The sequence below is a fragment of the Sceloporus undulatus genome, chromosome 6 (assembly GCF_019175285.1).
Source record: "Sceloporus undulatus isolate JIND9_A2432 ecotype Alabama chromosome 6, SceUnd_v1.1, whole genome shotgun sequence".
Taxonomy (NCBI): domain Eukaryota; kingdom Metazoa; phylum Chordata; class Lepidosauria; order Squamata; family Phrynosomatidae; genus Sceloporus; species Sceloporus undulatus.
Window position 1 is genome coordinate 85752495 of NC_056527.1, and position 14808 is coordinate 85767302.

Genomic DNA, 14808 nt, shown 5'->3' on the forward strand with positions numbered 1-14808 from the left:
AAAAATTAAAAGTGGGCTGGTAACAGTGCAAGCCTATGCATGTTTTCCTAGGAGGAAGTCCCACTGATTTTAGTGGAAATTGTTTCCAATTTGTGCAGAATTGCACCTTGAAAAACAACACAATCATTTAATGCTAAAGCCCTTTCCTTTTTAAGAGTACCAACTTGCAGCTTGTTTCATAGAAGAGAACATCTCTATTCGTTGTTGAAACACACTCATGGCTTATTCCAAAGGTGGGCAACTGTAGACGGCTGGGAGGCTAGCAGTACCCACCAGGAGACCTTGTAAAGTTGCACCCTCCAACACCTTATACAGTGGTCTCTTCCCTTACGTGGGGGATCCATTCCGGATCTCCCCGCATGAGGGAAATTCCACGTATGCTTAAAATATGCCAGGATTTTTTAAAAAAGGAATCATAAAGAAAATTCCCAATATAAGTTCAGATTGAATCAACACTTAGAAGGCAGCTTATATTACACCTGAAACATCCATCTATATGTTTCCAGAAATGGTTGGTTTTAATTTGAAAAGGGGTTGGAGACTCACTTCCCTTTTATCATTTTACAACTGAAAAGCCTTCTTTTGTAATGTGAATTCCTTCATAGGTATTCAGTGCTCACAAATTGTTTTCTAAAAATCACATACATGTGAAGCAAATACCTATCTATCACAATATTTGGTGGAACCTTCTGGAAGACTTGGCTTTTTGACTCAAGAAGATTCCCATTATACTCCAGTATATTCACATCTTCTTACACAACGGAAGGGAAGGAACCCAAGAGCAAGAGGTATACTATGCTCCTACCTTCGCTTCTTTGTCTGAGATATAGCATTTTTTTTAGTTTTCTTTGGAACTGTTGTACTTTACAATTTTTGTTTTGGAAGCTGCTTTTTCTCTCTAATGGAAAATGGGTTATAAATGTTTTAAAATAAAGGACATGTTTTACAAGGGGAGGGAGGGACTTGTAACCCCTAAGGCAGGCTTTACATTTCTGACCAATGGGTTGCCAGACTTATAAATGGAGACAGTTCTTATACCTTTAATTATTGCCGAGAAGAGAGATTTTCAGCAAGTGTTGCTTGGCCCAAACCTGCTAACACACAACACTGTTCAAATTACCTCAAGGTATAGGAGCTCTCTCCAGTTTTCACCCTGAATATCCTATTGCCCACCCAGGCAGCCATGATATTGTGGGGTTGTAACAGGCTCCTACATGAACCCATACAGTGAGTGATCCATACATGAAGTTCATGGCAGGGACGAATGGAACACAAAGAACTGAGGAAGGGTATCCCTGTTTTGTAGGGACTCAAAGCATATTGCTCCAGTTGTGCCATTCCCCGGGGAGCTTTTGCTCCCTGCTAGTGGTCAGTCCAGTGTGTCCACTCACACTGCCTGCTAACTGGACAGTAAAAGGGAGTACGGTGACAGAAACTCTGTGTGTGTGTGTGTGTGTGTGAGAGAGAGAGAGAGAGAGAGAAAGTGACAGTGAGAAGGAAGAGGGTGGCAGCAAGGGAGAAAAGAGGAAAGCACACCCAGTTTTGGCACTATTCCTGCCCATCACCAGCATAGGATCCTCAACAGATCAACTTTAAAGGAATGCAACTCTATGTTATAGAGAATAATATATGATTTTATTTTTTTCTGTTAGTATTTTTACGTAGATTTGTATTGTCCCTTACTGTTTGGTGAATGAGTGGAACGCCAACAACCAATTTTTGAAGAAAATGTAGGAATCTGGTGAGTATCTTTCTATAGGTCATAGTCTTACACAGTAATAGGCCAGCTAAGACTGAATAGAAGAAGGCACAGACATTCAGCAAATTAACAGCTGAAGAGCAACAGAAGTGGCCACAACTGAGAATGACTCAGAAAGTAGACAAAGAAAATGGAAAGTGATCAAAATAAGGTTGATTTTTATGCCTGAATGATACATGTAAACAGCTTCCTCTCAGTTGGGTGTTTGAGACTCAGCAGTTTGTAATAATTAATGTACTCTTTACAGGTACTGTAGCAGCATTCTGGTACAGAATTTGGATATTACTTATTTGCATACAGTACTGTACTTTAAAAGCAATCCGTTTTCTGAGCTGTGCTTTTACCTTGAATTGAGAAATATGCAAACAGAAAAAACAATACAAACTTGTATGAAAATGCATAAAGCATTGTTTATAAGCAGTTACAACTCTGGTGCTTGATACCTGTAATGCACCCATCCTAATAATCTTTATGGGGTTTTGTGGACCTTACTATCTTACTTAAGCACTTTTATAAATAAATAAAAAAACAGCCCCTGTGCTTCAACAGTGTAAAGTAGCTTGTTTTTGCTGGATGGCAATGTTTATCATGTTGGTTTGTTGTTGTTGTTAACCACCTTCAAGCTGATCTCTATTCATGGCAGCCCTGTGGATGAGACATCCCCAAGACCCACTATCCTCCACGACTCTTAGTTCCTGTAAACTCAAACTGTGACCTTACTAATTGAGTCCATTCATTCATTTAGCATATGGTCTTCTTCTCTTTCTGCTTCCCTCCACCTTTCCTAGCATTATTGTCTTTTCCAATGAGTCATGATTTGTCATGATGTGGCCAAAGTATGATAGTCTCAACTTAATCATCTTGGCTTCCAGGGAGATTTCCGGCTTGATCTGTTCTAGTCCTCATTTGTTTGTCATTTTTGCTATACATGGTATCCTCAGCACTCTTCTTCAGCACCACATCTCAAATTAATTTATTTTCTTCTTTTGTACTTTAATTGTCCGGCTCTCGCATTGATACATGGTAATTGGGAATACATTGGCTTGTATGATTCTAGCTTTCGTGCTTAGTTGTATATCTGTGCTCTTTAGGGTCTTTTCTAATTCTTTCATGTCTCCTCTCTCCATTCTTAGTCTTCTCCTGATTTCCTGACTGCAGCTCCCATTCCAATTAATGTTTGATCCAAGGCATGGAAACTCTTTAACTATTTCTATTTCCTCATTGTCTAGGTTGAATTTGCACAACTCCTTCATGCTCATTATTTTTGTTTTCTTTATGTTCAGCACCAAGCCTGTCTTTGCACTTTCTTCCCCGACTTTCCTCAGTACAGCGTGCCTGCGTTATACGCGGGCGCGCTTTATGCGATCTTGAGCGTACGCGCTAAAGCCACGATCATGATTTTGAGTGGTTTGTCTTGCTTGGGCTATTCCCACAAACCACTCATACAAGCTCACCATAGCAGACTACTGCTGCAGGATACTTTTGGTAGTCATGTAGTATCATCAACTCATAGAATTATACTGTTGGAATACACCCAAATAACCACCTATCTCCAATTCCTTCTCATCTCCCCCAAATAACTGCTCCAAATCTCATTCCTGAGTCAGCCAGAGAAATACCCCCTTCTCCTCTAAACCCTTTCATACAGCTCATACCAGCCCAGGTGGTCCAAGAGCACACCCTGTGCCGCTATTTGGAGCAGCCAGCCTAGCAAGGTAGTCCTGTTCCCGTCTCTTCATACTCATACTGACTGTCGCTTTCTCTTTCTGGGAATAGTAACAGTATGGTCCATGTCAGAATAAAACAAGGCAGAAAAGGCAGGATAGCATACAAGAATAAAGGCAAGATATTAAATAAATGGTGATGGCAATGGCAAACCTCCTCTGAACTAATCTTGCCAAGAGCACCCCATGATAGGGTCATCTTAGGGTTGCCATAAGTCAGAAATGACTTGAAGGTGCGCACATACACACACACACACTAAATTTTTTTTAAGTTGCAACCTATGCATCTCATGTTTTCAACATGTTGCCCCCGCTCCCCCTTCCTCTCACTTAGTTTCTGTGCTTGTTAGCTGCACAACAAACAACAAAGAATGGTCATATGATCCCTCTATATGATTCCTCTTCTGCCCTCTCCTATTGCTTAAACTGAGTGAGAACATACCCAGTAATGAGTAACAGGCAGAAATTCATTATATAAAATGAGAAGTAATGAATTACTGTCCTGCCCATTGCAGGCAACAAAAACAAAACAATACTGTGCTAGGTTGTTAGTGCCAAAATTAACTAACAACTAAAATAACAAATGACAAGTAACATTACATCCAAGTTTTAGTGTTCTAGGCCACTCACATTTCTCAAAGTATAGGAGGGTTAATAAAAAAAGAACAAAGGGGTGCTAAAAACATACCTCATGATTAAGACATTGGTTAAACAATCATACCACATAAGCAAAGCAGGTAACACAAGCAGTGATTTAGAAAGTTACTTTCTATTTCCTGCCCCTCCCTTCAAGTAAGGGAACATATTTACCTTCAGCTTTTTACCCTTGTAGGGATTTTTTACATGCTCCTCAGCATCCAGGATCAGTTCTGTCAGGGTTCGATACTTCCGTACCTGCAAGTAAACCAAGTTGTTGAGGAATAAAAAACCAATGCTTCCTCCCCAAATAACTTTGTGGCCATGAAGGCTGTTGTGGAAAGATTTGCCCTATAATGCACATCCACCTCCCAATGCTTAAGCTAGGTGGAGTGTTGGCAATAGTGACTGCCATTGTAGACCTTGCTGAAAGGTAAGTCTTGGATAGTGTCCACTACAAATTGCAGTGTCATATCAGTTTTTTTAAAAGGATTGGTGTAAAGACTTGCAGTCTAAGTCATCTTTCTGGAATATGTCTTCCACCCACAAAAGGGAGATACTTGTGGAGTGAGTCAGCAGCAGATGTTCTGATTGGCAAGACCGCTGCCTTATGGGCTTTCTCCAACCAGCCCTCAATATGCTATCTCAGGATCCTTGAAGGAAGTCCATCCCTCTTTAGGGGACAGAGTCCCCAAAATCATGGTGGTGATGGGAGAATCCACCAAGGGATCCTTGAGTGCCTCTAAAATTTGTTTATATGGTAAATGAAACTTTTGAACTACCAAGGTTCCCTTCTTGTTTTTTAGAGAGGTAGCCCATTCAGATCTTACCAGCAGGGGGAAAAAACCTGATAGAAATTTCTCTCACTGGTTTTGGTTGGCATACAACAGAAGCACCACTTTCACTCATTCCAGAAGTTTCTTCATATTGGGCACCCAAATCAGACTTGGATGAAGAAAACCCCAATGTGCCACAGACCTTAGATAACAGGGAGCAAAATCTTCAACCAAACAATCAGATGGTTCCTCCTGCCTGGTACTCAAGTCTGACCATTTGTGGGTTCTCCCTCCGGAGCAAGGGTTCAGAGCTAGAGTCATAATCAGAATCCTTAGAGAAGTGGATAGGTCACAGACTTTCTCATGCTAGGCAGAGCAGAGACAGTCTTACCAGAAATTCCCCTGGAAAATCTGGGCCTGGCCTGTGAAGCAGCAGATTGGATTTGAACACACTTCTGCGAAGGACCTCTGCTTGTATAAAATACTGCCTGGAGACTTTTTTAATTTCCCCAGGAGCCATCTTGTGGCAAGAATGAGAAGTATAGTGCTTCAAGAAGTTGCTTTATTGGTCCATTTAGCTGTACATCTTCTCCACCCCAGAGGCTTTTTGCTTGGTTGAGGACTAGGGTGGAGGACTCAAACACATATCTAAAAAAAGATTCAATTGACTACAGTTGTATCTCATCATCCAATGGAGATGGGGTACTGAAAGTGGATGGTGAAGCTGCAGACCATGTTGCTCCCTGCTGGAAGAGGGGGTTGCCCTATCCTCAGTGACTACTTGAGAAAGGGAGAAAAGTGCTGCCCTCAGGGCTTGACTTTGAACCCCTTACATAGAGCTCGAACAGTCATGCCAAAATAAAGCTGCTTTGTGTGACTTTGGAGGCATGCTGTTTAAATGACACAAACATCTTAAGATGACAGAAGTTGTGCCAAAGCTGTGGTCCAGTCCTTAGGACTGGAGCATGGCTTTGGCACGTCTTCCAGCCTCTTAGGATGCATGCATCATTTAAACAGCATACCTCCAAAGTCACACAAAGCAGTTTTATTTTGGCCTGTCTGTTCGAGCTCTATGTATGCAAGAAAGGAGTAGAGGGGCACAGTTCAGGGGGTTCAAAATGGCAGGCACTACAGAGACAGGCAAAACGGCTGCCAGCATAACCTCAGAGGAGGGGAAATGGCAGTCGCTAATGGGGAATGAGATCAACAGAGCACAGCACAAGATCCACGAGGGAGAATTTGAAAAAGAATCTCTTGCTGAATTGTGAAACTTGGGGGTAGGGAGGAAGAAACTTGAGTGTGTTCCTCCTCATTGACAAGATACAGCAGGTTGAGAGACGCAGCCACAGCAGCTCTCCATGATGTTTTCTTCTTCCAGGACCACTTCTGCTATTCCCTCATCAAATGGCCATGTGAGGGAAGAATGGGATTTGGCATCCAGCATTGCTTGCTGAAAAGACTTAAATGGCAAAGGAGCCATACTCGGATTTGAGTTTGCAACACTGCTGGAAGTGCTCCAGGCTGGTTCAGTCTAAGAATGAACCTCTGTAGTCCACAGAGTATTGTGATTTGGGGCCTCTTTTTCACAGCCACCTCACTCTTCTCATCCATCAGAGCCATTGCAAAGAAGGGGAAAATGAAGAGAAAGGTAGGAAAAAAGGAAGGTCTCAAAATGCCAAACACTAATTTACCTCAGTAGAGATCTCAATCCACTTCATCCTGCACATATCGCCGGAGAAGTCCTTGAAAGCAACTTTCTCCCAATCCAGGTGGGATTCGGTGGTTTTGAACTTGCTGCCATCATTGGTGGGCAAATTGCTTTTCATGCACTCCAAGAGGGTCAACATATCCTCCTGGGTCCAACGGTCTAGAGGAAAACAATGGGGGGAGGGGGATATACCTCTCTGTATTGCATTAAATTATATATATATGCCTGTGCATACAAAGAACAAGAGTGAATAACTGCAGAGGGGGCAAAAGAACATTTCCCTTTCTGTGAACCATACTCTCATACCTGACATAGCCAGAAGTGACACCATGTTGCTTCTGGTTTCAAAATAGCCTATTTTGGGGTTATTAATTTTGCTTTCCCTCTCCCAAGGTTTAGTGATGAAGGCAGAGAGACTATTATACCTTGCAAAGATTTTTACCCATTTGGATGTACAAAATGACCTGAATATTTTTTTTAATGTTGAAGCCTGGTAGCTTGGGGTCACACTAAGGCCCTTCCCAATACCTGCACTCAGGCTAATGCAGAACCTCAGGCCCTTGGATTGAAGCTAGACCCTCTAAAATTCCTCAGAATACCATTATCACTCCATTTATTATACCATCATCTGGTATTTTCTCAGCTTTTGTATGAGTTTCGCATTATAATGGGCTGAAATGCCTCTCCTGTGACTTAATTACTGGCATTGAAAGTTTAAAAAACTAAAATATAATGGAATTTGTTTTCACCCATAAATGGAACCCCACAAAAATTTTTCTTAAAGGGCTCCCAACATTCGAATGAAGTCTTTATAGCTGGTAGATTGTTTTCAGAACAGGGACAGAAGTTACTTTTCTTTATTATCTGCCTTTTGTCGCTTTTTGTCTCTAGCCCTCACATGGCTATTAAGGGGAGTAGCCTCTACCTTCACTGAAATCCAACATCTCAAGAGAGAATGTAGACCTGTAATTCTAACACTGTTACCATTTTTCTCCTGTATGATTTTTAACATCTTCGCCTGATGGAGAACCCATTGAAGCTTCAAAAGCTCACCTAACGTATTTCATGCTTAGCAGCTGGCCCAATATGAGAGGTATTGTGGCTTGTGAATTTGGGATTTTGTTGTATTTTGCTGCATAGCCTGCACGGTTACCCCTGAATATACATAATTTTAGTTTAAAACCATTGAACCATTGTCTATCCCACCTCACAAATTTAAAAACCTGGACAACCCTGTCAAAAATAAACTTTCAAGATCTGGATTAAAAAATACAGTAAATGGGCCCTTGGTAGCCATTGGGGTTTGGTTCCAGGAACCTTTGCTGATATCAAAATCCATGGATGCTCAAGTCCCATTGTATACAACAATATCGTAAAATTGTGTCCCTTATATAAAATGCCAAATAAAAGTTTGCTTTTTTGGAACTTATTTTTTGAAGATGGAATCTATGGATGCAGAATCCATGGATAAGGATGGATCACTTTAGTCAATTTCAGCTGAGCATCTTCACTTTGTAATTCACAGATGTAGCAACAGCCAAAATAGCTTTTACACTGAAGAATGAAAATCAAATCAAGTATAGTCAAGGAGGGATTAGTACTTTTGTGCTGCTTTCAACATGGGTCTTTCTAAGTACCCCCAAAACAGAGCTTGGTAAAAAAAAAATGTATTTGGGACTTCAGCTCCCAGACTCTGGGGAGCTGACTAGCATACTGGGTAATGGGTTGCAATAGCATTTACATTTCTATACTACTTATCATTGAACTCAACACACTCTAAGCAGTTTACAATCTGTAAGCCAATTGTCCCCAACAAGTTGGGTACTCATTTTACCAACCTACGAAAGTATGAAAGGATGAGTTGACCTTGGAGCCTGAGATCAAACTCACAACCTTGTAGTTACAGTACTGGCATTTAACCACTGCATTGCACCCTAATTTCTTTAAATAAACACAAAAGAATACAAGGTAGCTTGATGTTGACCGAAAAAATCCCCCGCCAAAGAAAGAATTAAGCTATTAGTGGTTATTCAGTAACACTGACTTCAAGAAACTGAGCATAGAGCAGCTGAATATAAATGAGATGGAATCTGCTGTAAGAAGTGAGCACAGGCATTGCTCCAGAAAGTCATCTTGTGTAACTCGTGTATCGTTAATGCAAATCATAATTCCCTTGGCAACAATGAAGACCGGGGAAGTGTGAATGCTGAGCTCATGATATATACATTTAAACCTTTTCTCCATTTTTCTGACAAGAATATTCTGTTTCTGCAGCTGCAGTGGCGAAGAAATTTATTTCTAGCCTGAGATCCAATTCTTTCGATTTTTGCTTCATGAGTAAGTTGACCCTTCTCACCTTGATTTTTGGGGGCTGTCATTTCTAATTCGGTTGGACTATCCGCTTCTCCGTTCATCCTCCACTTCTCAGACCCTAGGGTGACACCTTCTGGGTCTCTCCCTTCCAACTCCCTCTCTTCCCCCTTCACGGTGGCGTCAATCAACTTTCACTCTGAAAGAACGAACAAACTGGAGTCATGGCCCTTGGTTACATTTGATGAAGCAGCACCACTGTGTATACTTTGCACACAGAGAATTCATCTCAGGATAACACACTGTGCAAGCAATCCTTGTGAGTACTTGAACATTCAAGGCTCGATCAGGGATTGGGAATCATGCTGGGAGCTGAAATCCTTTGCAATACCCATTTCTGGGCTACCATGATCTGAGGACCAGAGCGTCAGTAAGGTTATGTAGGCTCCAGGTGAGCATCCCTGGGGTAAATAATCATATGAACAATAACAGGAAGATCTTCTCTGGTGTAAACATTTTTAGTGGACATATCAGCAACCCCTAGAAATCTCTTCTCTAGAGGAAGGATCGGTAATTGGTTCCCCATACAGGTTTCACTAGACTGCAACTCTCGTTCCTCACCCCTGACTACACTGGCTAACCAAGATAGGAGTTGTAATCCAGTGACATTTGAAGGGGGGGAAATCCAGAGACTGTGCAACCATGTGGCTGGGAAACTGGATGAAGACAGGGAGGATTCTCCATCATGAAGCTCCCTAGATAATCTTGTGTAATTCACCACCTAGCCTACCTATATGTTAACCATATAAGCTAACCTCAAGCTCCTAGAACAAGTAGCAAGATGTGTGTGTGTGTGTGTGTGTGTGTGTGTGGAATTAAAGGAGTCAGCAGGAGCAGATCTCTGGGAGACCAAGGTTCACCAAGATGTCTTTGCGAAAGTGACATTCTTTCAGCCTCAGAGGAAAGGAGTATCAAACCCTCTCTGTACAAATCTTGGATGGGTGAGTGAATGGGTAGAATGCTACAATGTTGAGGTAGCCAACCAGACATAATTGCATTTTTGATATAATAATAATATATTTATTTATTTATATCCCGCCTCTCCCTATTTAGGATCGAGCGGGTAACAGCAGAGGTAAAATACAAATACAAAAAATAACAACAAAAATAATCCCCCTACCCCCCAGCCCTTAATACAAAATAGCAATAAAAGACATAAAGCTAGAATAACATCAATCAAAACAGATATCTGCTTGTTGTACTTGCTGATTGTAAGGCTAATTCATAATATACATATACTGTATATTAATGTGGGCCAGTACAGTACAGTGGCTTGAATGTTGGATTACAACTCTGTAGACCAGGATTCAAATCCCTGCTTGCCCAAACCACACTCTCTCAGCCTCAAAAGGAAGGTAAAGGCAACTCCTCTGAACAAATCTTGGGAAGAAAACTCTGTGATTTGTCCCTGTTAGGGTTGCCATAAGTCACAAATGACTTGAAGGGACACAACAAATAAAGGGGGAGTTAGTTGTTTAGAAACAACTGTGCTATACAGTGGACAAACTAAAATGCACGAAGGAAGTGGTGAAATTAATCATTATTCTTATTAATTCATTTCTAAGGCAGTTTGCAAATTTTAAACAGCTTAAAATAAACATTGAAACCAATCAAAAATATAGAAGTTATTTTTAAAATGCAATAAAACAAATTTATATTTAAAACCATTTATAAATCCTTTATATAATTAAGCTATTGTTTTATTGGAAGGTAGAGAGAGGGAAAAGAGGAGACCAATGTTCCACGAAGTGCAGAAATAATAATAATTTAAAAGAAGGATTGGGGCGACTTGATTTGGACTGCATCTACACTGCAAATTTAATGCAGTTTGACACTGCTTTAACTGCCATGGCTCAGTGCTATGGAATCCTGGAATTTGTCATTTTATGATACAGTTGGTCCTTGTTATCCGCTGGGGTTTGGTTCCAGGACCCATGGGGGAACAGCAAAATCTGTGGATGCTCAAGTCCCATTATATACAATAGCATAATGAAATGATCTCATCAACGCGGCATAGTAGTTTGAGTGTTGGATACAACTCTGGAGACCAGGGTTCGATTCCCAGCTTGGCCTTGAAACCCACTGGGTGACTTTGGACAAGTCACACTCTCTCAACCTCAGGGGAAGAATGGCCTAGCTCCTTTGAACAAATCTTGCCAAGAAAACCCCATGATATGGCCTTATGCTAGAAATGGGCCCCAAACACACAACAAAACAACAACAGTATGCTCTTGTAGTGCCGCTATTCCACTTTTACTGCTCCGGCTGCCTCCTGTTGCATTCTGGTTCTTGTAGTCCAGCAAGGCCTAAAACCTCTCTGGCTGAATATTCCAAGTGCTGCTCCCTAAACTGCAAACCCCAGAATGCAACTGGAGGGCAGCCAGGGCAGTTAAAAGTGGAATAGCAGCACTATAAGAGTGTAGTGCAGTAATCTCCTTGGTCTCAAAGATCTCTCTATATCAGTGGTTCTCAACCTTCCTAAAGCCGCGACACTTTAAGACAGTTCCTCATGTTGTGGTGACCCCCAACCATAACATTATTTTCATTGCTACATGCAAACAGGTGTTTTCGGATGGTCTTAGGCGACCCCTGCGAAAGGGTTATTCGACCCCCATTGACCTCCTCCCATAGGATGGGAACCAGTGCTCTACATTCTGCATGGTGTGCTATGGGATGAGGTCAATGGGGTGTATATGTGTGTGTGAGAGAGACACCAAACTCCAGTGAGGCCACTGATCCATAGCATGGAGCCATGATAGTCAAGGCACTGTCAGTGCTTTAATCCTGCAGCAGCAGCAGTCTTTTAAAAAAGAGAGCGCATGCGCACGAAAAAGAGCGACCCCTGGCGGAAAGTCCTTGGAAAGAGAACATGGCTCCCTGACCCGAGAGGAGGAGGGGCGGGGAGGAAGGGGCGTGGCCATGGGAGCGAGGGGTGGGGCTTAGAGGCCTCTCTTCTCTCCCTCCCGCAGAGGCCGCCCAGATGGCAGCCAACCGCTGACGCCGACGCAGCCCCTCCCTGCCGCAGAAGAGGCGCAGCTGCTGCCGCCGCTCCTTGGCCGCCTCCGCCTCTCCTCTCTCCCCGCTTGTCTCCAGGCAGGAAAGGAGAGCCATCGGAGCCGTCGCTGCTCCTGCAGCTGCTTCTCCCTCTCCTCCTCCTCCTCTCCCTTCTCCTTCTGCTCCCCCGCCTCCTTCCCTCTCTTCACGCCCCGAAGGAAAAACCTTACCGCTGCCGCTTCCAGCTCCTCCGCCTCTGCCTGCCTCCCTCCTCCTCTTGCTTCTGAACCCTAAACCCCGGGACTTGGCTCCAGCCTCCCTCCCTCCCTCCCTCCTTTCCCTCCCGAGGGCGAAGGAAGGAGGGAAAGGGCTCTGCCTCCTCCGCCGACGGATCCAGCCTGCTTTCATGCCTGCCTTCCCTTCCCTCCAGGAACTGTGGGGCCAAGCTTTGGGGGGAAACAAGCCTCACGTTCTGGGATCTCTCTTTGGGCTCCTTTCTCTTCCTCCCAGGCTTTCCCGCCCCTCTCTCCCCTGCATCTCTGCGGGGCTGGATCGAGACCTTCCTCTCATTCACACACGCCCTAAATTTCTTCGGAGCTAAGCATCCAACCCACTCCTTTTCTCCCCCAAAACCAGGGAACTCTTTTCTCAATGATGCCTTTCCTCTTCTATAAGAAGGAAGGCGATCTGATTTTTGCCCCCTTTTCCCCTTATTCCCTCCCAAAATTGTGCTCCTTTCCCTCTTTTTTCCACCCAAATTATTTCTATCCCGGGTCTGTCTTTTCCTCCCCAAAGCCACCCGAATTGCCTCTAGCAAAAACCCCTTTCCTTCCTTCCTCCCCCCAATATTTTCTCTTCTCCCTCCTGAACCCTCTCCAAAGGGACCAAATTTCCCCCCTTTTCCCACCCCAAAACACCCCTTTCCCCACAATATTGTCCTTCCTTCTTCCTCCCCTTGACCCCTCTCCAAAGCCACCAAAATGTCCCCTTTCCACCAAAATACACCCCTTTTTCCCACCACAAAACCTTCCCTCCTTCCCTTTATTTTCTAACCCTAGTCTTCCCCCTCCATCTTCTCCCTAAAGCCGCCTAAACCCCCCAAAATGTATCCCTTCCTTCCCCTAAATCCCCTCTTTGCCATCCCAGCCTTCTCTTCCTTCCACCCGGGTTCCATTTTGTCTTTCCCCCCTTTCCCTCCCCCAAAAAGCCCTCCGTGCCAAATCCACCTCGGTTCCTCTCTCTCTCCTCGGATCCCCTTCGCCGCCGCCAATGAAGAGGAACCAAGGGGCAGAAGAAGACACAAAGCCCCCTTCGCCTTCCTCTGCCTCCGACGAGAAGGAGAAGAAGGAGGCTGAGCCCAGCCCGCTTCGCTGTGGCGGCGATGATGGTGGGGAGGAGAAGGAGGAGCAGCAGCCAGAGCCGGAGAGAGGAGCCTCTACTGCAGCCCCATCGGAGCCGCCGCTGGAAGGGAAGGGAAGGGGGGCAGGGTCGAGGAATGAATGCCCGGCTGGGGGCGTCCAGGCAGAAGAAGCAGCCGAGGGAGGAGGGCAGCGGCGGAGACTCTTCTCCTCAGACCCCCGGGGAGCAGCGCCTCCTCTTCTTTCCCCTCATGGCGGCTGTGGGAGGCCGCCTCGGTCGGTCCTCCTGGCAGCAGCAGCAGCAGCCATGAGGGGAAGAAGGGGCGAGGACGACGGCAGGGAGCCATTGAGGCCGGTTAAAACCAGTCACCAAAAGCGCCTCAGGTCCAAAAAGCGTAGGCCTCACAGCCCTCGACGCGGAGGTTAAAACGCCGCCTCCACGGTTCGGCTTCTCTCTCTCTGAGGGAGAAAAGGGAGATTAAAGCGGAGGGGTGGCTTCTAAGGCCGCCCTTTTGCTTCTCTCGACCGGGCTTAGCGGCGGGGGAGAGGGAGAGGGAGAAGGCCGAAGCCGCCTTTCCCTCTTCGTCCTCCATGGCCGACCACCGCGTGGAAGCCATGGAGGGCGGCCTTCCTCCTCGGTTGCCTCCCCGCTCATGAGGCGACATTTTGGGGGAAGGAAATAAAAACAGGCCGCCTGATCAATCCCCAATTTGCCCTTAAAATGCCCAGTCTCCCTCCGTCCATATCATTCCCAAAAGTAAACAAAATCCCCATTACTATTATTATTATTATTAAAAGCATAAAATGATATATATATATATATATATGTAATCCCATTTTTAATGCACAGAGAAGCAAAAGAATAATATATATCATTTCAGTCTTAATGCATTTCTGCCTCTATCGCCGAGGAGGAGGAGGAGGAGTGGAAGCAAAAGACTAAAACGATAATAATCACATTCAAAATAAAATCCCATTTTGAGGCATGCAAAGGGGGAAAAAGGTAAAATAACAGAAACACATCAAAGCGAGATGGAGATCGACGTTTTGCAATATCTCCCCGGCTTTGCAAGCAACCTTACCGAGCAAAGAGAGGCAACAACGGAGAAGGAGAGGAAAACAGGCTCTTTGCTCTGCAGCAGCAGCCAGCCCTGCCTTGCCTGCCTGGCTTCCCCGCCCGCCCGCCTTCCTTCCTCCTCCTCCTCCTCCAGCGCCGGATCGAGAGCCAGCGGAGGGAACAAAAGCGCCTCCCTCCAGCCCCCCGATGGCGGAGCGCAGCGCCGGGGTTTAATGGTGGCCAGACCCACCATGCGCTCCTCCTTGCCGCAAAGGAGGCAGCATTAGCAGCAGCAGCAGCAGCAGCCCTGTGCTGGAGGAGGAGAAGCAGCCTCCCTCCACTGCCGCCTGGGCTGCCTCCTTCTCCTTCTCCGTCTTCTCCCCCTCCTTCCTTCCTTCCTTCCCACCCACCCACCACCCTCTTTGC

The 14808-nt window shown here is 44.8% G+C and overlaps 1 protein-coding gene across 1 annotated transcript in view; it reads right to left on the bottom strand.

Annotated features, from left to right (window-relative positions):
* UBTF (upstream binding transcription factor) overlaps nucleotides 1-14597 on the bottom strand; it is a 55096-nt gene extending 40499 nt beyond the window's left edge. The window contains exons 1-4 of the mRNA XM_042472364.1: nucleotides 14408-14597; nucleotides 8960-9112; nucleotides 6587-6762; nucleotides 4294-4377 (exon numbers count right to left, since the gene is read on the bottom strand). Of these exons, the coding sequence (XP_042328298.1) occupies nucleotides 4294-4377; nucleotides 6587-6762; nucleotides 8960-9017 (318 nt within the window). The 5' untranslated portion in view covers nucleotides 9018-9112; nucleotides 14408-14597. The remainder of the gene's footprint in view (nucleotides 1-4293; nucleotides 4378-6586; nucleotides 6763-8959; nucleotides 9113-14407) is intronic.
* Nucleotides 14598-14808: the final 211 nt, after the last annotated feature.